The 27345-nt window shown below is 42.1% G+C and overlaps 1 protein-coding gene across 1 annotated transcript in view; it reads left to right on the top strand.

Moving 5' to 3' along the window:
• The window catches only part of llgl1 (LLGL scribble cell polarity complex component 1), a 97578-nt gene that overhangs the window by 26044 nt on the left and 44189 nt on the right, over nucleotides 1-27345 (top strand). The window contains exons 3-4 of the mRNA XM_072268535.1: nucleotides 19135-19216; nucleotides 22596-22726. Coding sequence (XP_072124636.1) covers nucleotides 19135-19216; nucleotides 22596-22726 — 213 coding nt within the window. The remainder of the gene's footprint in view (nucleotides 1-19134; nucleotides 19217-22595; nucleotides 22727-27345) is intronic.

Genomic DNA, 27345 nt, shown 5'->3' with positions numbered 1-27345 from the left:
GTGTCAATTCAAACTAAATTTGTAAATTTCTTTCCAGTATTCAGTCAGGCTGATTGACATGAATCTGTACCTTATAGGATTATGTTGCAAAGTCAGTCGGTGCTGTTTTATCATAAAATTGGACAGGCTCAAATGGGCCTACACACCCTATTTCTTATGACCAACATGCACTTGAAATGAAATGGTGAAGGCTCCGGAATAAGAAACTATTCCAAAAATGAGCACCTTATTTAGGGAGAAATTGTACATTTGGTATAGATTGCACATGGATACCAATGCTCCTTCAGCTAGTCTCACTTCTTTTAATGTTGCAGATTAAAAGTGGCTCATGAAAAAGTAGAATTGAGTTAGCAAAATCTGAGTAAACAAGGGGCACACTATATGAAACTGAGGGGAACTGTGGCCTTAAGCTAATATGCAGGAAGCTTTGCAGTCTGCTGTTGGCCAGCCTGAATGTTGGCCTTGGAGGTCACACATTAGTTTTGTTTAGCCCTTTCCAGCATTTCAGCCGTGGCTGCAAACAGTATTAGGTCACTGTATTGCTGAGCTAAAGTGAGTGAATAATTCTCACCTAAAAATACTTACCATGTTCCTATTTCTTTTCTGCCTCATCCTCTCCACAGAAGTATTTTCAGGTGGGATGTTTCCTATGGTGGGGGAGTCTAGCACAGACTTTAAATAGGGGGATGTCCCCTTTAGAACAGATAAGGAATTTCTTTAGCCAGAGGGTGGTGAATCTGGAATTCATTACCATAGATGGCTGTAGAAACCAAGTCATTAGATATATTTAAAGCGGAGGTTGATAGGCTCTTGATCAGTAAGGTCATCAGTGGTTTTTGGGTAGAAGGCAGGAGAATGGGGTTGAGAGGGATATTAAATTGGCCATGATGGAATGGCAGAGCAGACTCTGTAGACGAAATGGCCTAATTCTGCTTCTATATCTTGGTCTACTTCTCTACTGGCATTTCCTGCAGGCATTTTGTGTGGAACTCTGCTGGTACCTTGGTATAACTTGTGATTTGCTGAATTGTGGATTATGGCATTTGGCCAAGCAAAGCACTTTTCAGATGCTGCACAATCCCTACGTTGAGATCCTTCCCTGATCTGGTCCTCGAACTCTCTATGCCCTTAGGTTGGTGAACTCCAAGCTGTATGCATGGTTGCTTTTTAAATAAACCAGCAACATTTAATTGTGAAGGTTAAGTAAAGCTATAAAAGATGCACATAGATCTCCAAAGCTTTCCGTAATGCTTCTGTGAACTCTTGTGCTGTCTGGATCTATCAGTGCTGCTCTGAAAATGAACTAGTTTTATCAGGAATGCCTTGTTAAATGTATATTATACTTTGAAGGAGGGGGGCTGTGGGAAAATTGAATGCTTGGCTGTAACGTTGGGGGGGGGTGCTTTCCTAGAAGTACGGCTACCAGAGGATGACTAAATCATGAGTTGGGGGTTAAGACCATAAGATTGGGGGGGGGGGGGGGGGAAGGGAGAGAGAACAGTCTAGGCCATTCAGCCCATTGAATATGCTTTATGACTGATTTTAATTTTTCCCTCAGTCCCATTCTCCTGCCGCCTTTAAATCTTTACTAAGTCAGAATGCTCTGCTTTAAATATCTTAATGACTTGGCTTCTATTGCCATCTATGGCAAGGAATTCCACACGTTCACCATCATCTAACTAAAGTTCTTTCTCATCTCTGTTATAAAGGAACATCCTTTAATTCTGCGACTGTGCCCTCTTATCCAAGTCTCTCCTTCTGAAAACATCCTCTCCGTGTCCATTCAGTAGGTTTCAATGAGATCTCTCCTTTCTTCTCCTCCCACCACCCCCCCGCCCCCCCCAATTCTTCTAAGCTCCAGCAATTACAGAGCCAGAGCAAACAAAATCTCATCTTGACCCTTTCATTCCAGGTATCATGCTTATAAACCAATGGATCCTCTCCAATTCCAACAGATCAACCCTTGGATATGGGGCCCATCAAAACTCCAGATGTGGTCTGACTAATGCCCTTACCAAGCCTCAGCATTACATCCTTGCTTTTATATTCTAGTCTTCTCGAATACTTACGTTACATTTTCCTTCCTCGCCACTGACTCGAACTGCAGGTTAACCTTTAGGGAATCCTGCAATAGGACTCCCAACAAACAATGCTGGAGAAACTCAGCATCAATGGGGGTAGGGTGGGTGGGGGGGAAAGAGTACAGTCGACATTTTGGGTCGGCTGGACTGGAGGATAAAAGCTGAGGAGTAGGTGTGGAGGGAGGGCAGAACAAACCAGGTGACACCCAGAGAAAGAGGAATAAAGTAAAGAGCTGGGAAGTTGATTGGTGAGAGAAGGAAAAGAGGATGGGTAATGGAGAAGGGGGAGGAAATTGGGGGCATTACTGGAAATTTGGACATGAATGGACATATCAGCATTCCCGTTCCAATATATCCATCCATGGCCTCTTCCACTATCATGATGGAGCCACACTTGGGTTGGAGGAACAACATCTTGTATTCTGTTTGGGTAGCCTCCAACCTGATGGCATGAGCATCAATTTCTCAAGCTTCCAGTAATGCCTCCCAACTCTTCTCTCCCCCCCCCCCCCCCCCACTGTCTGTCCTCTTTTCCCCCTCTCACCTTATCTCACCAATCAACTTTCCTGCTCTTCCTCATCCCTCTCCAAATTTCACCTGGTGATTTTTCTCTCCCTCCTCTTTTAAATCTACTCAGCTTTTTTTCCCTCCAGTCCTGCCGAAGAGTTTCGGCTTGAAACGTTGACTGTACTTTTCCATAGATGCTGCCTGGCCTGCTGAGTTCCTCCAGCATCTTGTGTGTGTTCCTTAGATTTCCAGCATTTGCAGATTTTCTCCTATTTGTGTTAAGACTCCCAAGTCCCCTTACACCTTCTGATTTCTGAATTTGTTCCCCATTTAGAAAATAGTCTAGCCTTTGTTCCTTCCAAAGTGCATGACCACACAGTTCGCTATACAGTATTCCATCTGCCACTGCTTTGCTCGTTCTTCTCCATACACTCTGCTTCCTCAACACTGCCTCCACTGATCTTTGTTTAATCTGTAAACTTGGCCACAAAGCCATAGGACCTTGAGTTACTAAGAATATTTTGGGTCTCTTTATATGGTAGCAGCTTGTAATTTGTCATATTAACTACTGATTTATAAGCACAAAGGTATTAACGTATTCAGACAAAACGTGCATTGGCTTAAGTGGAAACCAGATGAAGTGGATTTGAAATTGACTGTAGAACTTGAGAGAGGGGTGGTGCCCAGTAGGCACTTGAAAACAAGAATGCGTAATTAAAATCTGGGATCTCGGGTCAGAGTTAAACAAATGCATCTGTTTGAAGGGTCCTAACTATAGGAAGGATATCAGTAAGATTGAAAGAGTGTAGAGAAGATTTACTAGGATGTTCGACAGTGATCAGCAGCACTGGGGCTCCACAGGGGACTGTCTTGTCTCCCTTTCCCTCCACCATTTACACCTCGGACTTCAACTACTGCACAGAGTCCTGTCATCTTCAGAAGTTTTCTGATGACTCTGCCATAGTTGGATGCATCCGCAAGGGAGATGGGGCTGAGTACAGGGCTACGGTAGGAAACTTTGTCACATGGTGTGAGCAGAATTGTCTGCAGCCTAATGTGAAAAAGACTAAGGAGCTGGTGGTAGACCTGAGGAGAGCAAAGGCACTGGCAACTCCTGTTTCCATCCAGGGGGTCAGTGTGGACATGGTGGAGGATTACAAATACCTGGGGATACGAATTGAGAATAAACTGGACTGGTCAAAGAACACTGAGGCTGTCTACAAGAAGGGTCAGAGCCATCTCTATTTCCTGAGGAGACTGAGGCCCTTTGACATCTGCCAGACGATGCTGAGGATGTTCTACGAGTCTGTGGCGGCTAGTGCGATCATGTTTGCTGTTGCGTGCTGGAGCAGCAGGCTGAGGGTAGCAGACACCAACAGAATCAACAAACTCATTCGTAAGGCCAGTGATGTTGTGGGGATGGATCTGGACTCTCTGACGGTGGTGTCTGAAAAGAGGATGCTGTCCAAATTGCATGCCATCTTGGACAATGTCTCCCATCCACTACATAATGTGCTGGTTGGGCACAGGAGTACATTCAGCCAGAGACTCATTCCACCGAGATGCAACACAGAGCGTCATAGGAAGTCAGTCCTGCCTGTGGCCATCAAACTTTACAACTCCTCTCTTGGAGGGTCAGACACCCTGAGCTAATAGGCTGGTCCTGGACTTATTTCCTGGCATAATTTACATATTACTATTTATGGTTTTATTACTATTTAATTATTTATGGTGCAACTGTAACAAAAACCAATTTCCCCCGGGATCAATAAAGTATGACTATGTTGCGGGGTCTTCAGGAGTTGAGTTACAGCGAAAGATTGAACAGGTTAGGACTTTATTCCTTGGAGCCTAGAAGAATGAGGGGAGATTTGATAGAGGTTTACAAAATTATGAGGGGTATAGACAGAGTAAATGCAAGTAGGCTCTTCAGGAGAGCCTAGATTAGGAGAGATAAATATTAGAGGACATGGCTTTAGGGTGAAAGGGGAAAGGTTTAGGAGGAACTTCTTCACTCAGAGTGGTGGGAGTGTGGAATGAGCTGCCATCTGATATGGTAAATGTGGGCTCACTCTTAAGTTTTAAGAATAAATTGGATAGATACATGGATGGGAGAGGTTTGCAGGATTATGGACTGGGTGCAGGTCAATAGGACTAGCGGAATAGTTTTGGCACAGATTAGAAGGGCCAAATGGCCTGTATGCTGTGCTGTAGTGTTCTATGGTTCTGTGGTTGAGTGAGAGCATAGAAGGACTTGAAAGAGGATGTGAATTGTAAAAGCACTTTTTTGCTTAACCAGTAGCTGTTAATCAACAAGTACCAATGTGTAGAGTAGGCTGTTTTGTGAAGATGCAGATTTCAAATGGTGCACATTTTTAGAGACTGAAAGATGGGAAGTTGAACAGGAAAGTAAAGCTATTGCCATCAGGAGCAGTTATAAGTAATTTCTTTTATTTTGGGCCTTGAAGTGGGGCATGTACCCTTGTTTAATTTCACTCCCGTTTCAATGAGGATAAACTTTGCCTCTCTTGGACATGGTGCTATCCTGCGTTAAAATGAGCAGCTTTGGGGAAATTTCTAGTGTTATGACCAAAATTCACATTCCATCCCTTAACATCAGACTTGATGCACAAGCTATTTAATGAGAAAAACTGCTTTTGGAAAAATGGATCATGTTGCTGGGAAACATTGGAAGAGAATGTTCCGCTGATGGCTTTAGTTTGAAAGGCTTTAATTAACCCAGTATGAGGTGCAGTTCTCCAAGCCAATTTCATAGTTTTAAGTAAATATTCTGTAGACACTCCAGGAATCCTTTGGTAGAAAGACACTTGGAACAAACATTTTTAGTGCTTTTGTAAAACTAATCTTGATTCTTCTCTTGCAAAGTGTGTACCGTGTTTTATTTCATTGTAATTAACTGCATATGGTTCTTCTGTAAAGTTGCATTCCTGTTGTAATCCCCAGTGCTGTGTTGCTGTTGGCTGCTACACTTTGTTGAGAGACCAATCACTGTACTTGCCCACTAACAAGGGAATCTAAACATGTTTCAAATAACAGTGTTTAATTACAGGATCCTGCCAACAGATTCCAGATGAAGGATTGGGTTTGTCCTTAATTGCTTCCCTACCTTTCCTCTTTTTTTTCTGATGTAGACTTTTGTTGAAATGCAGTTCCAGTGTTAACTTTTGAGATGACCTGAAGCTTGTTCTCATCGACCCCAAGCTTGAAATTGGAGATTGCTACACCCAGTTCTGGTCTTCACTGTCGTGTAAGCAGTGAACTAAAAGATAGGGATGAACAACAGTCCCCACTGTTTTTGTTATCTGATTTAAGAGAGGGTAATTGCTAGCATGTGCAACTTCAGCAGAGAAAAGGATGGGGGCCCTAGCCTAGGTACTCAGTAACAAAATAAATCTTTTTAGTTGACCTAAAATTTTAACTTTTACACTCTCCACAGTTGCTGCCTGGTCTAATATTAAACATCTGTAGCTTTTGGTTTTATATCAACAATAAATTTATTTGGGGAGATGCCAGGATTTGCATATTGGATGCTGACTTTTTTTTTAAAAAAAGCATCCAAATAAGATTTTTAAAAATAAAATTCCCTCCCTCTGCAACATTCCAAAACTTGTTCTGAGTTTTTCAGCATATTCAAGACTCTGGTTTTGGATGCTGAGAAGGAGATAGAGGAATACAGTCATTGAGCAAAATAAATGCTGTGAAATCATAAGATCAGCTGTAATCTTACTGAGTGATGAAGCGATACAGCCACTGCATGGTTCGCCACCACCTTTGTGCTGGCATGTATTAATTATCAGTTGAGCTAGTTGAGAGTACTGATTAGTTCCAGTAAAAGACTTTGTGCTGCAACAGTCTTTTGTAGGAAAGGTCAGATTGATGGCCTGACATTTTCTATCAATCTGAGAGCCCCAAACAAAGAGGTTTTATTTTAATATTTCTCACAAGTGGTATTGCCTGCCTATCCTTGATGGATGCATTGAACTGCTGTGGTCTTTGTGCTGAAGATCTTGCACTGCTATTGGGTATGGCGTCTCAGAATTTTGACCCAGTGATAAAGGAACTGCAATTGTATTTATAAGTCAAGGTGGCATATAATTTGAGAATCTGTAAGAGTGTTTTGTGTATTACCCTGGTCCCCTTTAGTAGTAGATGTTTGGAAGGTGGTGTTAGAGGCTTGGGTGAGTACCTAGAGTACACTTGTAGGCAGCAGTAGTTGCATGCTGATGGTGGAGGGAATGAATGATTTAGATAGGATGCCTATCAAGCAGCTGTTTCGTGCTGGATAGTGTGAACTTCAGTTGCATTAATCCAAGCAAGAGGAATACTCTCGGTGTTTTTTTTTGCCTTGTAGATTAATTTTCTGCAGCATACCCAGACTCTGATCTCCTTTTGTGCTGACAGCAGTAGTGGCTGGTGTAGGTGAATATGTAGTGAAAGGTAACTCCCAAGATTTTTGTGAGACTTGATAATGGTAATGCCATTAAACATCGAGGTTACCTCACCCAAGATCCACAAACCTAACTCTCCCAGTAGACACATTGCTTCTGCCTGCTCCTACCCCACTGAACTCGTGTCCACATGCCTTGGCTCCATTTTGTTCCCTTTGGTTCAGATCCTTCCTACGTACAACCATGGCACTTCACATGCTCCCTGTCACTTTCAGTTCTCTGGCCCTTATTTTCACTATGGGCATACAGTCCCTATACACTTCCATTCCCCTTCAGGAAGGCCTTAAAATTTCTCAACTTCTGGACATCAGACCTAACCGTTACCAAAGTTTCCATCCCACCACCATTGATACGGCTCTCGCCGGCATCTCCTAAATTTCCTGCACATATTCCTTCACCCCATCCTCCTGCCAATCTCCAACAGGATCGTGTCATTAAGCTTAGTTCTTCCTCACTTCCCCCCCCCCCCCCCCCCGCTTTCTGTAGGAATTTACTCTCTAAGTGACTCTCTTGTCTACTCCCTCCCCATTGATCATCTTCTTGGCACCTATCCCTGTCACTGATGTGCTACATCTGCCTCTACACTGCCCCTCTCACCACCACTACCAGAGTACTTCACTTGTCTGTCAGGGTGCTCCCAGTGCAATCTGTTCATTATCAGGGGATCATTTTATTGAGTACTCTCAGTCTGACTGTCCCAAAAGGCAGGATCTCCCAGTAGCAACCATTTCAATTTGACCTCCCATCCCCATTCTGACAGGTCTGTCTGTGACCTTCTGTACTGCTATGATGAGGCCACAATCAGGCTGGAGGAGCAATACCTCATTCTGTCTGGTAGTCTCCAAACTGATGGCATGAACATTGATTGCTCTAATTTGTGGTAAGTTTCCCCCCTACTCACCTCCATGTGGTTCTTCTCTTCCCTTTCTTCCATGATCCACTGTACTCTATTAGATTGCAGCTTCCTCAGCCCTTGTCTCGTCCACCTGTCACCTTCCAGCTTCTCGCTTCATTCTCCTGCCCTACACACCCATCGCTTCCCTCACTTGGTTTCAGTTATCATCTGCCAGCTTGAACTTGTGTCCCTCCCCATTCCACCCCCCACCCCCACCCCCAACCTTGGGTACTTCCCCCTTCCTCTCCATTCCTGATGAAGGGGCTCGGCCAGAAACATCAACTGTTTATTCCCCTCCATAGTTTCTGCCACTCTAGCTAAGTTCCTGCGGTATTTTGTGTGTGTTGCTCAAGATTTCCAGCATCTACAGAATCTTGTGTTTGCAAACATCCAGGCTACGTAGTTAGTGTACTTGTTGATGTTTGCCTTGCACTTTTGTGATGCAGTTGCTGCTCGGAATTTCTCATCCATATTTAATGTCCTCTGAGTCGTTGAGTGCTTTGTTTTGGGTTGTTATCAAATTGAACATTAGTTGCTTAACAAGTATCTCCTTGTCTGACCTTAAGATTGAAGTAAGCTCATTGACAAGGTCCCTGAAGATTAGGCTTGGGATGTTGCTCTGAAGAGCTGCTGTAATGATGTCCTGGGCTGGGATGATCGTGCAAGTAGTGATTCAAGCTCAGTGTTTTCCCATTGATGCCCCTTTACTAAGTTTTATCCAGATGCTGCATTCAAATGCAGGCTTTCTTTGGCTTTGGTCCACAGTTTGACCAAGTCTGTGATATGGTTAGGAGCTTTGTGGTACTAGGAAAATCAGCTAGGCATCTGCAGTCTCTTGGAGATGCCAAGGACTGCCGATGATATAGCCTGGAGCAATGTAAACTTCTGAAGAAGCTAGGCAGGTAGAGTGCCATCTGCAGAGAAAAGCATTTGAGATTTTAGATCAACGCCCCGCAGCATGTCCAGATGCTTCACAACTCGCTGAGTTCCTCTACCAGTTTCACTCTGGTTAGTTTTGATTAGTTATTGGAGCAAAAGTGCTGCTTGAGAGTACTGTCGACAACACCTCCCATTACTGATTTGAGAGTAGACTGAGGGCTTTACTTAGCCAGAATGCATTTCTCCTTTTTTGTGAATGAATCTACTTGTGTAACTTTTCAAAGCTAGATTGATGTCAAAGTTGTAACTTTACTGGACCAGCTTGGCCAGTGTTCAGAGTTCAAAATAAATTTATCAAAATACGTATGTGTCACCATGTGATTTATTTTCTTGCAGACATTCAGAGTAAAACAAATAAATACAATAAGATCAGTGAAAAACTACAAAGATGAATGAACAAACCAATGTGCAAAAGGCAAGCTGAGCAAATAATAAATGATACCAAAAGTCAGTTAAAAGAGCATTCCACCATGAGTTGTCGAGTCTTTGAAAATGAATCCATAGGTGGTGATATAAGTTCAGTGATGTGGGTGAAGTTGTCCACACTGGTTCAGGAGCCTGATGGTTGAAGGGTAATAACTGTTTCTGAAGCAGGTGGTGTGGGACTTGCGGCTCCTGTACTTCTTTCCCGATGGCAGTAGCGGGAAGAGAGCAGGCGTGGTTGGTGGAGGCCCTTGATACTGGATGCTGCTTCCTTGCAGCAGCGCTCTTTGTAAATGTGCTCAGTAGAAGGGAGGGCTTTTCCTGTCATGAGCTCGGCTTGTGGACTCTTCCATTCTTGGGCACTGGTATTTCCATACCAGGCCTTCGACAAACTTCTATAGATGCACAGTGGAGAGTATCCTGACTGGTTGTATCAAAGTTTTTGATGTGCCAAATCTGCACAAACATCCAAGAAAGCAGAGGTGCTGTTGTGTTGTCCTTGTGTGCTGGTCCCAGGACAGATCTGATAGGATAACTCCAAGGAATTTAAAGTTACTGACCTCTCCACTCTAGTCCCCTAATGAAGACTGGCTCATGGACCCACAAAACAAGCCCAAGTCAGATCTAGTATGTTTGTTTAAACCAGAGATAGGCCACCTTAAGCATAAATAATTTTCTAGCATGCCTTATTCACTAATTTGAGGTAAAACATAACTAGATGTACTTAAATGGATAATCCCCATATTTCAAGTTTTTTATGGCATTTATCTGGCCTACCATCCGCTCATTAATACACGATCTGGCCCACAGAGGCAAAAAGGTTTCCGACCCCAGGTTTAAACCCTCTTAATGCAGTCCATGGCATGTTCCTGACTTGCAACCAAATGCAAAACCAGACAGATTCACTGCAATCTGACAGCAGTAAACCACAGCTGAAACACAATGGCAGGAGGTACTTGTTCTAAAGTTTAGTATTGTAGCAGGAGTGTTGTTTTGTTCTGTAGCCTCTGTACCTATCACTCAGTTAATATTGCATGATATGAATTAAACTGCATGGAGACAGGTTTCTGCGACTTGAATCTTGGGGAGAAGATGAGATGTATTGAACTGCACGTTTTTTTTCTGACTGTCCATGAAGCATTCATAATCATGACAAATAGCAAGCCAGGAATGTGGCTTAATTGGCTGCTAAATGCACTGCAACTTGTCAGTAAGAGTTGTCCTGTGAGCCATGTTGCGGCTGCTAACGGCCAGAGAAGAAAGGAAGGTAAATTTAGGAATTATTTTTGTTGTTGTCTGCAACTTAAATACACTCTTAATTATGGAAAATTTTACTCTGAGATACAGCACAGAACAAACCCTTCAAGCTGCACTTCCCAGCAACCCCTGATTTAACCCTAGCCTAATCACGCAACGGTGTGGGCACGTGGCCAAGTGGTTAATGCATTGGACTAGCAATCTGAAGGTTGTGAGTTGGAGCCCCAGCCGAGGCAGCATGTTGTGTCCTTGAGCAAGGCATTTAACCACACAGTGCTCTGCGACAACACTGGTGCCAAGCTGCATCGGCCCTAGTGCCCTTCCTTTGGACAACATCGGTGTCGTGGAGAGGGGAGACTTGCAGCATGGGCAACTGCTGGTCTTCCATACAACCTTGCCCAGGCCTGCGCCCTGGAGAGTGAAGACTTTCCAGGCGCAGATCCATGGTCTCGCAAGACTAACAGATGCCTTTTTATATTTAATCACAGGGCAATTTACAATGACCAATTAACCTACTAACTGGTACATCTTTGGACTGTGGAAAGAAACAGGAGCATCCGGAGAAAACACACGTATTCCACGAGGAGGGCCTCGGAGGACACTGAAAATGAACCCCTATCTCTGAATGTGGACATGATATTTGGATTTTATCCAGAAAGGAATGAGCTGTCATTGTTTGTGCTGTAGTTTACTGCTTTCAGATTGGAGTGAATCTATTAATCTGACAAACCTGTTGGAATTGTTTGAAGAAATAACAGGCAGAATAGATAAAGGAGAATTGGTTGATACTGTGTATTTGGATTTTCAGAGGGCCTTTGACATGGTGCCACACATGAGGCTGCTTAACAAGCTACAGCAGTGGCTGATGTGGCAGGAGGCAAAGACTGGGAATAAAGGGAGGCTTTCTGGTTGGCTGTCAGTGACCAGTGGTGTTCCATAGGGGTCTATGTTGGGGCAGGTTCTTTTTGAATTGTATGTCAATGTTTTTGGATGAAGGAATTGATGGTTTGCTGCAAAGTTTACTGATATGAAAATGGGTGGAGGTGCAGGTAGTTTTGAGGAAATGGAGAGGCTTTGGAAGGACTTGGACAGATCAGGAGAATGGGCAAAGAAATGACAGATGGAATACAGTGTTGGGAAATGAATGATCATGCACTTTGGTAGAAGGAATGAAAAGGTTGACTATTTTTTAAATGGAGAGAAAATACAAAAAAAAGCTGAGGCACAAAGGGACTTGAGAGCCCTTGTGCAAGATTCCCTAAAGGTTAATTCACAAGTTGAATATGTGGTAGGAAGGCAAATGCAATGTAAACATTCATTTCAAGAGGACTAGAATATAAAAGCAAGGATGTAATGTTGAGACTTTGTACAACACTAGTGAGGCCTCACTTGCAGTATAGTGAGCAGGTTTTGGGCCCCTTTATCTTGGAAAAGATGTTGCTGAAACTGGAGAGGGTTCAAAGAAGATTCATAAATATCATTCCAGGATTGAATGGCTTTTCATTTGAAGAGTGTTCGATGGCTCTAGGCCTGTATTCACTAGAATTCGGAAGAATGAGGGGTGACCTCATTGAAACCTATCAAATGGTGAAAGTCTGTGATGATGGATGTGGAGAGAATGTTTCCTATGATGGGTGAGTCTAAGACCAGAAGACACAGCCTCAATATAGAAGGGCATCCTTTTAGAACAGAGATGAAGAGTAATTTCTTTAGCCAGAGAGTGGTGAATCTGTAGAATTCTTTGCCCCAGGCAGCTGTGGAGGCAAGTCTTTTGTATATTTGAAGCAGAAGTTGATAGATTTTTGGTCAGGCATGAAGGAATACAGGGAGAAAGCAGGAGATTGGGGCTGAGTGGAAAATTAGATCAGCCATGATGAAATGGTGGAGCAATCTCAATGGGCCAAATGGCATAATTCTAACTACGTTCTTAAGCTTGCCTTGGTTTTGCATTTGGTTGTAAATTGGGGCATGCCATGGACTACATTAGGAGTATTTTTTTTAAAAAAAACTAGACTGGACTTGGGCTTATTTTGTGCATACTGGCTCGTAGTTAGAACCTGCATGGTCTTGGATTGTCATGATTTTCAATTAATAATATCATTATTTAAGGGAATAAGCAGTGAACTGATTTGGGTCTGTACTCCTCTGAATTCCCAAGCTTTTACAAAACTGGATTTCCCAATGCATCTTAGTAGAAGATGAGAGCATTCCTCTTCTCTTCATTCGAGTGAACCAAGTGAAATAAAAGATTGGCCTGCTTGGTCAATGTAACTCTGACTAACAGGATTCTTTCATCCAAGTTTATTAACCTAAAAAATGAATGCACAAAACCTACTGTCATTTGACAAATTCAGAATCGGGTCTATTATCACTGGCATGTGTCGTGAAATTTGTTAACGCAGCAGCAGTTCAATGCAATACATAATCTAGCAGGGAAAAAAATGAATAAAAATATACATATTGAATAGATCAAAAATAATGCAAAAACAAATGTATTTTAAAAAGTGAGGTAGAGTTGGCAGGTTCAATGTCCATTTGGGAATTGGATGGTGGGGGGAGAAGCTGTTCCTGAATTGCTGAGTGTGTGCTTTCAGGCTTCTGTATCCCCTACCTGATGGTGACAATGAGAAAAGGGCATAGCCTAGGTGCTGGGGGTCCTTAATGGATGCTGTTTTTCTGAGACAGCACTCCTTGATGTCCTGGGTACTTTGTAGGCTAGTACCCCAGATGGAGCTGACTAAATTTACAACTCTGCAGCTGCTTTTGGTCCTGCGCAGTAAACCCCCCCCCCCCCCACCCCCAATACCAGACAGTGATGCGGCCTGTTGGAATGCTCTCCATGGTACTTCTATAGAAGTGTTTGAGTATATTGACATACCCAATCTCTTCAAACTCCTAATGAAGTATAGTGGTTGTCTTGCCTTTATAACTGCATCAGTATGTTGGGACCAGGCTAGATCCTCAGATCTTGACACCCATGATCTTGAAGCTGCTCACTCTCTCCATTTCTGATCCCAATGAGGATTGATATGGGTTCCTTCGTCTTGCCCTTCCTGAAGTCCCTAATCAGCTATTTCGTCTTGCTGATGTTGAGTGTCAGGTTGTTGCTGCGACACCACTCACTAGTTGGTATATCTTGCTCCTGTACGTCCTGTCGTCTCCATCTGTGATTCTACTAACAATGATTGTATCATCCGCAAATTTATAGATGATATTTGATTTATGCCTAGCCACACAGTCATGGGTATATAGAGTAGAGCAGTGGGCTAAGCACACACCCCTGAGGTGTGCCAGTGTTGCTCATCAGCAAGGAGGAGATATTAGCAAGGAGGAAGTTTGTGGTCTTCTGGTTAGGAAGTCAAGGATTCAATTGCAGAGGGGGTACAGAGACCCGGGTTCTGTAACTTCTCAATCAGGATTGTGGGAATGTTGGTGTTTAAATGCTGAGATATGGTTGATGAACAGCATCCTGACATGGGTGTTTGTGTTGTCCAGATGGTCTAAGGCCTAGTGAAGAGCCATTAAAATTGCGTCTGCCGTTGACCTATTGTGGTGATAGGTAAATTGCATTGGGTCCAGGTCCTTGCTGAAGCAGGACTTCAGTCTAATCATGACCAACCTCTCAAAGCATTTCATGGCTATTTTTCATCCCTACCTGCATTTATTTTTATTTTTGCACATCTCTAATGTTCTATAAATATCAAGGGTCAGTGATTCTGAAAATTTTCAGTCCTCTGAGTTTCAGGTCTGCTCTTAATTTTGATACTGTGCTTCTTTATCTTGGACTCTTCAGCCAGCGAAAACATTTTACTCGACGTCAGCCGGATGCCAAAGCTTTTCAGAATATTGCTTTAAGATTCCTGTCATTCCTAACTACTTTTAAGCCTGTTTGCAAAAAATCATGTTTGTCCTAATTATTTGCTGTACGTACTCACTTTGATTTATTTACAAGGGCACGCAAAAATATTTGAAAAATATTTATAAATAGTTTTTGTTCTTCCTGTTAGAGGTAAATCTAAATGTACTTAACTAGTTCCCTTTATCTGACCTGGTGGTCACAGTAACAAAAAGTAGATTTGACAAATGAGTTCCCCTTTCATAAGAGTGTTAACTCTGCTTAATCATGTGCTCTTTTTGAAACTAACTTAATCAATTCCAGCAGTTTCATGGTTAGCCTGATATCATTTTTGTAGTTCGTTGTTACATGATCTCATCTTGCTTATGGAGTTTATTTACATATTTCCAAAATCAATGGAGGAATTTGAAAACACATCACAAGGATTTTTGGGTCTGATATCCTTGCAGGAAGGCTTGCTTGTGCTGCTTTGACGTTTTTAAATAAACGTTGCAGGGGAATGGGGACTAGAGTGTCAGGGCAGCAACTAGAATGGTTGTGGGCAAAGCAGATGTTAAGCCTGCATTCAAAGATGGGGACAGAAAGGTTGAGTGTGGCGGGACTAATGTTCTGCATTGCATTTATTTCAGTTCAAAAAGTATTGTAGATAAGGCATATGAGCTTAGAGCATGGCTCAACATACTGTAGCTGTTACGGAGACATGGTTGCAGAAGGGGTGAGAGTGGCAGCTCAGTGCTTTGGGGTTCTGCTTTAGACGTGATGGAGGGGGAAGTATTGGAGGGGGAGGTATGGCATTGCTCCTCAGGGAATATGTTACAGCAGCCCCTCCGACAGGACAGACTGCAGGGCTTGCTTACTGAAGAATAAGAAAGGGATGACCATATTAATGGGGTCATAGATCCCCTCAGTGGTTATCAGGATATAGAGGAGCAAATTTGTAGCAAGATAGCAGACATTTGCAAGAAAAATAAAGTTGTGATGGGTGATTTTTAACTTTGCACTTACTGGGATTCCCATACTGTAAAATAATTTGTTAAATATGTTCAGGAAAAGTCCTAAGTATGTTCAGGAAAGGTCCTTTAATCAATATAGGGGTCCCAGCTAGAGGGGCCATGATACTGCATCTGATTAGGGTGCAAGGTCCAGTAGCAGAAGTTTGTGTTGGGGATTGTTCATGATTCTATTATTTTAAAGATTATTATGGAGAATGATAGGTCTGGTCATCTAATTTATGTATTGGAGAAAGGCTGATTTTGATGGCATCGAAGAATCTGGCAGCTGTGGATTGTGATAGGTTGCCTTCTGGCAAAGGGATATATGATGAGTGGGGGGACTTCAAAAGTGCAATTGAGAGTAGAGTTTGTCTGTTCCTGTTAGGATATTGTATGTAAAAGTCAAGGCTAACAGGTTTAGGGGTGCCTGGTTTTCTAGAGATTGAGGCCTCGGTTAAGATGCATAGCAGGTATAGATAGCAAGGAACAAAAGACACGAGTATATCACAGTGGATAGAGGGGAACAGATGGACATTATTTACTTAGATTTCCGGAAGGTGTTTGTTAAGGTGTCACTTAAAAGGCTTGTCCATAAGATAAGGATGCATAGAGTTAAGGGGTGACGTATTAGCATGGATAGAGGATTGGTTAACTAATAGAAAGCAGAGTTGGGATACATGGGTGTTACTCTGTTTGGTGAGTGGTGTGCTACAGAGGTCGGTGCTGGGCCCACAACTGTTCACTATATACGTTAACGATCTGGAAGAGGGGACTGAAAGAAGTGACTCTATCTAAGTTTGCTGATGATACTGAATTGAGTGATAAAGCAAATTTTGCAGAAGATGGGAAGAGTGTGCAGAGTGATATAGATAAGTTTTCAGATCAATGATAGATGCAGGTCAGCGTGACTGTGTAACACTCACAACACACTGGAGGAACTCAGCAGGTCGGGCAGCATCCGTGGAAAAGATCAGTCGACGTTTCGGGCCGGAACCCTTCGTCAGGACTCACTGGGCCCCAGGACCTGTTTCTGTGCTGTCTCACACTGACACTATCATACCTAATGTCTCTTCATTCAACTCATAGAATCTCAACATCCTGGCCTTCAGGTCCTGTGGATTTGTCAACCCTTAACCCCATTAGTTCTTCTACCACTCGTCACTGAATGTTCCCTGCTTTAAGTAGTCTAGTTTGCTGCTGTATTTGGGTTTTACTGCTGTTCTATATGTGAAGATGGGACAAAATTCTTAATGAACATCTCAGCTATTTCTTTACTCCTCAGATTTTCCTGCCTTCGCTTCTCAGTTATCGTGTTTACTTAAGTTTTTTGTTTTTGCATACTTGTAAAATTCTCCAAATTTGTTCAGTTTTTCCTGAATTCCTTATTTTCAGGTTTTAAATTTTTTGTAAACGTTTGGTTAATAGCCATTACATTCTCCAGGTTTACCCTCTGCTTCACACTGCAATCTCCGTTTTAATGTAATACCATTATTAATTTTAGATGGCCACTCATAGAATACTTGAGTTCTTTTATTTTTCAATAGTATGTAATTTCATTCAGAATTTTAAAATTTGCATAATTTGCCATCAGCAGATGTGATTTTTAAAATGTGATTTCCTAACTCGTGATAAAAATGCCCCTGATACCTCCCTTGTGTCATGTTTAAGATTAGTTTTTGACTTGAGATGAAGAATTTAACAGTGTCTGATACCCTCAAAGTTAATCCACTGGATAAAAGTGATCATAATTCTGTTTCATTATACAAGACCTAAAATAGCCTCTTGGTTTGTCTGCTACATTTTATTCTAGGCAATTCCTAGAATCCACCTGCACCCAAGAGGCAATTTTCAGTCTCCATTTAACCTACCAACCTGGGCTTTGGGTTAAGGATCCAGGAGAAATCTATGGTCATGGAGCGAATGTAGAAACTTCATACAGCCTGTAGTAGGTGTTAGGATTGAAACCTGGGTCTACAAGAGTCTGCTGCAGCACCTTAGTGGGGATGATTTGGCGATGTTTCAGATTGAAGCCTGATGCACAAGTTCAACCCAAATCTGTTGTAATTCTGAGGAAATAACAGGCAGGATAGACAAAGGAGAGTCAGAGATGTTGTATGCTTGGATTTTCAGAAGGCCTTTGACAAGGAGCTGCACATGAGGCTACTTAACAAGATAAGAGCCCATTGTATTATGGGAAAGATACTATGGATGGATAGAAGATTGGCTGACTGGTAGGAGACAGAGTGGGAATAAAGGGGGGCCTTTTCTGGTTGGCTTCCAGCAACTAGTGGTGTTCTGCACAGAATGGTATTGGGACAGCTTTTTGCATTCAATATCGTTGATTTGGATGATGAATTAAATGCTGTTTTGGCCAAGTTTATGGACAAAACAAAGCTAGGTGGAGGGGCAGGTACTGTTGAGGAAGCAGGGAATCTGCAGAAGGACTTAAACACATTGGGAGAATGGGCAAAGAAATGGCAGATGTAATTTAGTGCAGGAGTGTGTATGGTCATGCACTTCCGTAAAAGAAATAAAGGCATAGACTGTTTTCTAAATCGGGAGAAAATTTAAAAATTGGAGGCGCAAAGGGACTTAGGAGTTCTTGTGCAGGATTCCCTGAAAGTTAACGTGCAGGCTGAGTCGATGGTAAGGAAGACAAATGCAATGTTGGCATTCACTTTGAGAGGACTAAAATATAAGAGCAAGGATGTGATGAAGCTTTATAAGGCTGCACTTGGTGTATTGAGAGCTGCTTTGGGGCCCTTGCCTAAAAACCATTGTGCTGATGTTGGTGAGGACCCAGAGGAGGTTCACAAAAATGTTTCTGGGAATGAAAGGGTTAATGTATTCTAGGCCTGTTCTTGCTGTAATTTAAAAGAATGGGGTGGGGGGGGGAGGATCTCAATGAAACCTATCGAATATTGAAAGGCCTCGATAAAGTGGATGTGGAGAAGATGCTTCCTGTAATGGGTGAATCGAGGACCAGAGGGCACAGCCACAGAATAGAGGAACGTCCATTTAGAACACATTGGGAAGCATTTCCTTAGCCAGAAGGTGGTGAATCAGTGGAATTTATTTCCACATATGGCTGTGGCTGCCAAGACATTGAATATATTTAAAGTAGAGATTGATAGGTTGTTGATTAGTTAGAATGTCAAAGGTTACAAGGGGAAAGCAGGAGAATGTGGTTGAGAGGATTAATAAATCAGGCATGATGGAATGGCAGAGAATATTCAAAGGGCCAAATGGCCTAGTTTTGCTCTTGTATCCTATGGTCCAATGGACTTTTGATCTAAAACACGGGTTCTCTTCACCCACCTGCAGACGATGCTTGAAACCTTGATTGTTGGTGTTGTGGGTGTAGTTGCTCGATTAGCTGCACCATTGTCCTTTCGAAGGACAATGGCTTTTGAAGTATTTTCTGGTGATAAAGTGAATGGCAGAGAGGCATCATTTAAAATTCAGGGATCAAGCTTGGCTGCTGAAGGAAATGGGTGAGCGGAAACTCACTGGTGGGTAAGTGGAGCCAGGCATGGTCAATCCATATAGTACTTTTGCACCTGATGGGCAGTGTGATATGTACCTTCAAACGTGATGCATTCCTGCTCTAGAGTTCTCAAAGCTGAATGCAGAGGAGCAGAACTGTTCTGAGCACAAACTTCATTTAATTATGGTAACTTTACAGGTGTTTGTTCCTTAACTTTTAATTTTTAAGCTATGGAGTTCCAGGCGTGGAGTTTACAGGGCTACACAAAGAAACTGGCACAGTGACGCAGATACACTTTCTACCTGGCCAGGTATGCCAATATTCATTGTGCAAATAGAGGCACACCAAGCAAAATGGTTTTGCAAAAAAGCCTTATTCTGTGTTACTTAGAGGGGTTTGGAGAAGAGGTACCATGAATGGTGTTCCTGTTGTACAGGAACCCACCCTTCCACACAGCCTGCATTACTTACAGTCCTGTTTGGGCAATAGAAACTCCCCCTTGCGGTATTCACAAATCAGTGCTAAAAATGTGTGAGATATAGATTAGAATAAAATTTTGTGGTAGCAAGTATATATTTTTTAACACACCTCATTTAGTCAAGCTAGCGCAGATGACACTGCCACGAAATGACAGGGACAACTTTGTAGGAATGTGACGACCCCACCACCACCACTCTTCCCCTTTCCCCCATAACAGGTCACCTGTGATCTGATTGTGGGAGGTAAAATGGCAAGTAAAACTTAATGGAAGTGTGAATATCACAAAGAAAATGAGCAATATTTGCTCCCAAATAATAAGAGCTAAAGATGAAACCAATACTTACCTGGTACCTTTATGAGCCAGTGCAGAGCAGCAATTGATAAGTAACACTTGTTTTGGTTTAACTTGCACAAAATGTTGGAGGAACTCACAGTTCAGGCAGCATCTATGGAAATGAATAAACTGTTTCAGGCTAAGACCCTTCAGGACTGAAAAGTAAGGGGGAGATGTCAAAATTAAAGGTGGGGTGAGGCAAAGAAAGACAAGCTAGAAGATGGTGGGTGAAGACAAGTGGCTGGGAAAGGTAAAGGGATAGGGAAGAAGGAATCTGACAGAGGAGAATCAACCATTTGAGAAAGGGAAGGAGGGGCACCAGAGGGGGGAGGTGGTAGCAGATAAGGAAGTGGTAAGAGGCCAGACAGAGTAGGGAATAGAAGAAGTGGTAAGGGAGAGGGAAAAAGAAAAGAGGAAGAAAAATTACTAAAGAAGTTGTTCATACCATCAGGTCGGTTGCTACCTATACAGAATGGAGTGTTGCTGATCCACCCGGAGAGTGGTCTTATTGTGGGAGAAGAGGCCATGGACTGGCATGTCTTTACAGGATTGGGGATAGGAATGACAATCGTTGGCTATTGGGAAATGCTTCTTTTGGCAGATGGAGCAGAGGTGCATTATAAACCTCCTCTCTTTCCCCCTTTCTTCTCCCCCCCCCCCATTAACACTCTGCTTTCTGCAGGGATCACTCCCATGATTTCCTTGTCCATTCATCCCTCCCCATTCTCCCTCCTGGCACATACCCTTACAAGTGAGAGAAATGCCATACCTGCCCATTCGCCACCTCCCTCACCTCTATTCATTGCCCTAAACATGTGAGGCAACACTTGACCTGCAAATCAGTTGGGGTGCTCTATTGTAATCAGCACTTCCAATGCAGCCTCCTGTACATTGGAGAGACCTGAGGTAAATTGAGGGACCGCTTTGTCGAGCACCTCGGCTCGATCAGCCAAAAGAGGAATTTCCTGGTAGCCAACAACTTTAATTCCTATCCCCATTCCTGTTCTGACATGTTGGTCCATGGCTTCTTCTGACATGAGGCCACTCTCAGGGTGGAGGAGCAACACTTCATATTATATCTAGTTGGCTTCTATCCTGATGGTATGAACATCAACTCTCCCTGCCCTTCCAGTCCTGAAGAAGTGTGTCTGCCTCAAGCCTTGACTGTTAATTCATTTCCATAGATGTCTGATCTGAGTTCCTCCAGCATTTTGTGTTACTCTGGATTTCCAGCTTCTGCAGAATCTCTTGTTTATTGTTTTGGTTTGTAATTCAATATTGTCAGAATAGGTGAAGATCGCATTGTCAAGTTATTATAGCATACATTTACTGTGCCCATTTTTAATTCTAAGATGTAAGAATGTTATTCAGCTGCTGGAGTCATTTGCGTTCCTTCTCAATGTCAAAGGCTGTATTGTGAGGAGTGACTGCAGGTGTTTGCCATTTGAAGAGACATCATACGGTATTAAACAGACAATATTGTCAAGAAAGCAGAGAAATAAAAGCTGGGATATTTGTGTTCAGTTAGGATGAACAACTACAGAACATGCATGGAATAAAAACTTCTTTTCAAAAGCAATAAAGATGAGCTTCAATATCTAGTGACATCATGAAATAGTACCCAGTCTTTTCAGGCAGATGAAATAGTGTTATACCAATTGGCTTTTCTAATCTATAACATCTGCATTTGAGATAGATTAGTGAGAGTGAAGCAGACTATCATGGAGCCATTGGCTTAATTTAAACAATGACATACTATGTCTCAATAAACAAAATATTTAATGCAATGTTATAATGGGACAATACAATCAGTGCACACTATTGCAGCTGGACTGTCTTACTGATAAACGCAAGGGATTAAAAATTGATTTCACTCTTGGAACTCAGCTGATCATTTCCTGGAGAAACTCGTGCAGATTTGATAGACTCAGGCTCTTGAGTTTCATTGTCCTCTCAAATGAGATTTTCAGTCTTGTTTGAGAAGTGTCATATTAACAGCAGGAAATTGTGATTTTTTTTTAATGCAACACCTCTGCTCTCTATAGGCTAGAGAGTGGGGGTTGTTTGCAGGGTCTCTTCCACAGTTAACTGTCCCTCTCTAATTTATTCAGTACTGTGCATGTATGCAAGTTAGCAAGCAATATTCACTTTGCTTCCCCTGAGGCTGCATTCACCTGAAAACCGGGCTCAGGATAATTGATGCCCAAGGTGAGGCAACCAAGTTGGAGAGAATTAGTTTAAAAGGCACAGTTCTGTTACTTACACCTATAAAAGCACTAGTCACCTCCCCTTTTCTGTATTTGAAATGAAAGTAATTGATAGGAATACCCAGCATGTTGGAAATCATCCACGAACAGAAAAACAATTAGCATTTCCAGTTGGTTATCGTCTGGAATTGGGAAAATTAGAAAATAAGCATAGTTAAATCTGAAGATGGGATGGAGAAAACAAAGGCAGTGTCCGTGATGGGCTGGAGATGAAGAGAAGATGGAAGACACTGATTGGCATTGATTTAAGAAAGCCTGTAATTAATGGTAGCTAATCAATCTAAAAGTGTAGGGAATGGGAGAAGGGAAGAGTAAAGTGGAATGGTGGGGAAAGCCCAGCAGATCAGGCACTAATCAGTGTCATCAAGTCTTTGTCCCCATTCTATCACAAAATTCCGGTTTATTCTATACGCCATTCCTGTGTGTTTTAAGCTTGAGTTTTCTAAATAGTCCCAATTCTGAAGAACCATTGGGCAGAAACATTTTGTTTCTTTCTGCACAGATGCTGCTTGATCTAAGTATTTCCAGCATTTGTTTTTTGTTTCACACTACCAGCAAGCGCAGATTTTTTTTTGTAATTCACCATGTTTCACTTTTTCTCTCCCCAGGGCCGCCTACTGTCTTTGTTGGATGATAATACCATTCACTTGTGGGAGATTAATCAAAAGAACAACTATTCTTTCCTGGAAGAAGTCCGAACTTTCAGACTTCCTGGGCGGCCAGGATTCGATGGCGCAAAGTACAAAAACCTAATCTTTTCTTTTGATGCAAATAGTGAGAGAGAAGGAACGATGAGCAGGTTGTTTGTATGATGAAGGCAAATCAGAACAGCTCTGCTTGAAGCTATAATCCTGCTTTTGATTCTACACTTAAATCTGTTCTAGCATTTCATGTCTTGAGCATTTAATGCCCGTTGCTCTGAGAGTGGAGGGTATTAAGGGTTATGGTGGGAGTGATGGGAATAGTGAGATCACATGACCAAAGGTAGGTGTCGGAAAGGGTGTTTGACATTGGAATTGCTGGACTATGGACAAAGATTTAGAAGGGAGCTGGGAAAATGGCAAACATTAAGTTAATCAAAGTAATCTGATGGTGAGGACTAATAGCTTGGCAGATTCCAAATGAGGAATGTTGCTGGTTTGGAGTTCCATGTATGGGCCATGATGTGAATGTAGAGAAAACTGATGCTTCCAATGTATGAAGCTTATTAACATTGATTAATAAACAGTCTTTTATCTTTGTCCAAGAGAGCTATTACTAATGTTATTTGTCAATTGAGGGATAATGTACAATACCTTGGGAAAAGTATTTAGCTCCCACAACTATTTTCTAAATTTAAAATATATTGATTTATGGTTTTTGAGCTAATCTACAAAACATTGTGCATCATATCAAATTCCAAAACCTGTCAACAATTTACTAAAAGTAAAGCAAAATTGTGGGGCTGGAAAAGTATTCATCCTCTTTGTAATTGCTGTGCTAACTTTCCTTGGGTACAGTACTGTATATTACTTTACCAACTCATCCAATTTGATGTACGGTACTATGCAAAAGTCTTGGGCAACCAGATTTTTATATCAATTTTGCACCAGATATTTATTTCTAGTCTTTTGCATTAGTGTGTCATAGAAAAGAGCAAATGTTAGATTCCAAATATTTTCCAAAAAATTAAATATTAGATTTTTTATTTCATTAAAGTAATGTTAAGTAATAGACCACATTTTAAATAAAGGCTTGGTGACTTTGTCGGTTTATAGCCTAGTGTATGATTAAACAGATCACATGTGCTAATGATCAATAACATAACGAGTTGAATGAACTAAACTGATTAATTGAAACAAACTGGTGTAGAGGAATCAAACTGGGCAAAGACAACCAAACTAAAAGGTGAGGGTGTGGGCAGATGTGACAATTTAACCTTCAAATCATCAACTCTTACACTATGGCAAGAGTGAACATAGCAACAAAACAAAGTGGTCATCCTTGCATTTAGAAGGTCTATCCCAAGCAGAAATTTCACGGCAGACAGCAGTTTCAAGATGTACTGTCCAAGCTCTTCTGCAGAAGTGCGAAAGAAGCAGTTAAGGTTGAGGACCAAAAATGCAGTGGTCATCCATGGAAACTGAGTGTAACAAACAAGAGATGCATCAAACTGACTTCTCTAAACTGGAAGTTCAACTCTGTTATTAGCCCTAAACTCACCAAAATTACAAGAACCCAAGTACACCCCTCTACAGTCTCGAGAAGTCTTGTCAGAAGTGGTCTTCATTGAAGAGTTGCAGCCAAAAAGCCATTCCTCCAAAGTGGAAACTAAGCCAAGAAACTTGCTGCACAAAAACAAGGATTGGAGTGCTGAACAAAGGCAGCAAGTGCTCTGGATTGATGAGTCAAAACTTGAAATTTTTGGCTCAAACAGGAGTTGGTTTATCTGTACAAAAGTTGGAGAGTGCTACATGAATGAGTATCTGGAGCCAACAATGAGCACGGCAAAGGTTCCCTGCAGTTTTGGGGCAGCATTTCTGCAAATGGAGTTGGTAATCTAGTTTGAATTAGTGGGATTCTCAATGTTGAGAAGCCAAGCAGACCATCAGGAAGGTGTCTGATCCCGCTGGGAGGCAACTTCAGTCTGCAGCAGGATAACAACTGCAATCACAGGGGCAAGGTCATAAAGAATTATCTTCAGCAAAAGGGAGAACAAGGAGTTCTTGTAGGTACTGTAAAGATGTGAAGGTTTTGTGGTGAAATGAGACCAAAGTATATAATATGGCCTCATCACTGAGCAGTGTGTGTAGCGTAAATCTAGTACTCCACATCAGCCAGGTAACACCATCCTACTGTAAAGTATGGTGGAAGTAGCATTGTACAGTGGAAGTGCTCTTCAGGAGCAGGGAGTGGAAATCTGGTTAGGAATGATGGGAAGATAAATGTTGCTAAATACAAAGATCCTGGATAAAAAACCTGTTGGTCTCTGCCAGAAAGGTTAAACTGGGGAGGAAGTTGGTCTTTCAGCAAGACAACCACCCAAGCACACTGGCAGAGCAACCATGAAGTGGCTTCAAATGGGGAAAAAATACTGGCGTCCTTGAGTGGCCCCATTGGAGTCGTAACCTTGACCCAATCAAACATCTCGACAAGACCTCAAAATTGCTGTCCACCGCTGCTCCCCAACTAACTTGGCACAGCTTAAGCAATTTTTTTTTTAAAAGAGGGGTGGGCAAATCTTGCTCCATCACATTGTGCAAAGATAATAGAGACTTGTCCAAAAAGACTACTGGCTGTAATAGCTACAAGAGGTGATTCAACTGCATACTGAACAAAGTGGAATGAATACTTTTGAACTGCTGACATTTCAGTTATTGATGCTTTACAATTTCCCTTGCTTTTTTAAAACTTGGGCTGTACTGTGGGGGGCGGAATGTGATTCACAAATAAATTTCTCAGTTAAATTTCTCAGTTAAACTGGTTGTATTGTTTTGCGAGCAGAGTTGGGAACTGAATACTTTTACAAGGCACTGTCTTGATGTAATTTTAAAAATAAACACTTGTCAGAGATGATACACAGGTGATTATGGATGATGCCACTTTAATCTGTTTACACTTGGATCCTAGCCCAGTGGTAGATCATTCATTGAAAGTCTTTTTTGTTCTATTCTTCTCTCTCCCCCCCCCCCCCCCCACACACACCAACACTGGGTTTATATAGGAAAATTAAAATTCCTTGCTGCAGAGATAGTAGTTAAACATTTCAGCCAAGTGTTCTTTGAATGCTTCTATCAATTTGCTGCTTGTTTTACCTCCAATCTAATAAGTGCCTTGCCTCCACTCAAGCTCTGTATTTACTCAGTTTGACTCAACAGTCTGAAAGCTAGTTTCACTGTTTCTGAACATTGGTTATTGCATGAATCAAATTTCCCTTGCCAGTTCCCATCCAGCTGCTAATCACCATTCAACTCAATGCACAAGGCATCAAAAAGTTTTAACTACTCCAAAATACTAAAATGTTGCTTTTTAATCTGAACCTGGTCTGCAGTGATCTGCTTTCAGTTGGAAATTGGCTGCTGAAATCTTGCATAAATCATCCAGTGATGCAATATTTTAATCACAATTCCTCTTATGTGAAACTGTAATTTTCAGCCAGTTCAATTCATTCCATGTGTTGTCAGTAAACAACAGAGCACTGGGTACAATGAAGGCTGTGCAGTCAGACCACATCCTGTCTGTTCTGCTAGAGGTTTGCATTCCAGAATGTAATGTGCTTCTCGTCTAGTAAAGATAAAATATTGTCATCATGCAGTTGTGGAAAATTATCCAGGTATGAACTGCCCATAAAGTAATAAATCCAACTGGCTAACTACAGGAATTCTGCAGATGCTGGAAATTCAAGCAACACACATAAAAGTTGCTGGTGAACGCAGCAGGCCAGGCAGCATCTCTAGGAAGAGGCAGTCAACGTTTCAGGCTGAGACCCTTCGTCAGGACTGGCTAATTACCAACCCATCACTCTGCTCTGTTATCAACAAAAGTGATAGAATATGTTACTAACTCCACTATCAATTGGCACTATTGTCTGTCACTGGTGATTTGGGCATTCAAGCTTTGATCCAAACTTGAACCAAAGAGCTGATTACTAAGGCATGAAGACATCATTTGATTATGTATAACGATCAGGAATCAAACTGAAGACACTGGCAATTGAGGGAAAACTCTTCCCTTGACTGGACTTGTACCTCGAAGAAGGTGGTATTGCTTATTGAAGGTTATGGGGAACTAGAATGAGGAGTTGAGCATAGGCCCATGGACTTTGCAAGAGTTCCTCAAGGGCAGTATCCTTAGCCCAATTATCTTCCATTTCACTTTGCATTACCCAATGAGAAGTGGGCGTGTTCTCTAATTCTATAACGTATTAGTTGAATAAGCTTGTCATAGTCAGAACACTACAGCACAGAAATAGGCCCTTGGGCCCATCTAGTCAATGCTAAATTTTTAATCTCCTGTGTCCTATCAACCTATACCTGGACCATAGTGCTCTTTACCCCTCCCATCCATGTAGTTATCCAACTGCTCTTAAATGTTGAAATTGACTGCATCCTCCACTTATACTGGCAGCTTGTTCCACACTTGCCACCTATGAGTGAAGAAGCTCCCCCTCGTATTCCCCTTCAATATTTAACCTTTCACCCTGTACCCATGACCTTTAGTTCTGGTCTCGCCCAGCCTCAAAATTCTGCTTGTATTTGTCCTAGAATCGGTATCCCTAGCTGCAGAAAGTTGTAGTCTCAACCAGTTCCATCGGTCTCCCCAGCACGGAGGACATCTTCTAAAGGCAGTGTCCATCATTAAGGTCCCCCATCATCTGGA

The sequence above is a fragment of the Mobula birostris genome, chromosome 9 (genome assembly GCF_030028105.1).
Source record: "Mobula birostris isolate sMobBir1 chromosome 9, sMobBir1.hap1, whole genome shotgun sequence".
In the NCBI taxonomy this organism is placed as follows: Eukaryota; Metazoa; Chordata; class Chondrichthyes; order Myliobatiformes; family Myliobatidae; genus Mobula; species Mobula birostris.
Note: the sequence above shows the minus strand (reverse complement) of the source record. Positions and strands in the feature narration are given on the sequence as shown.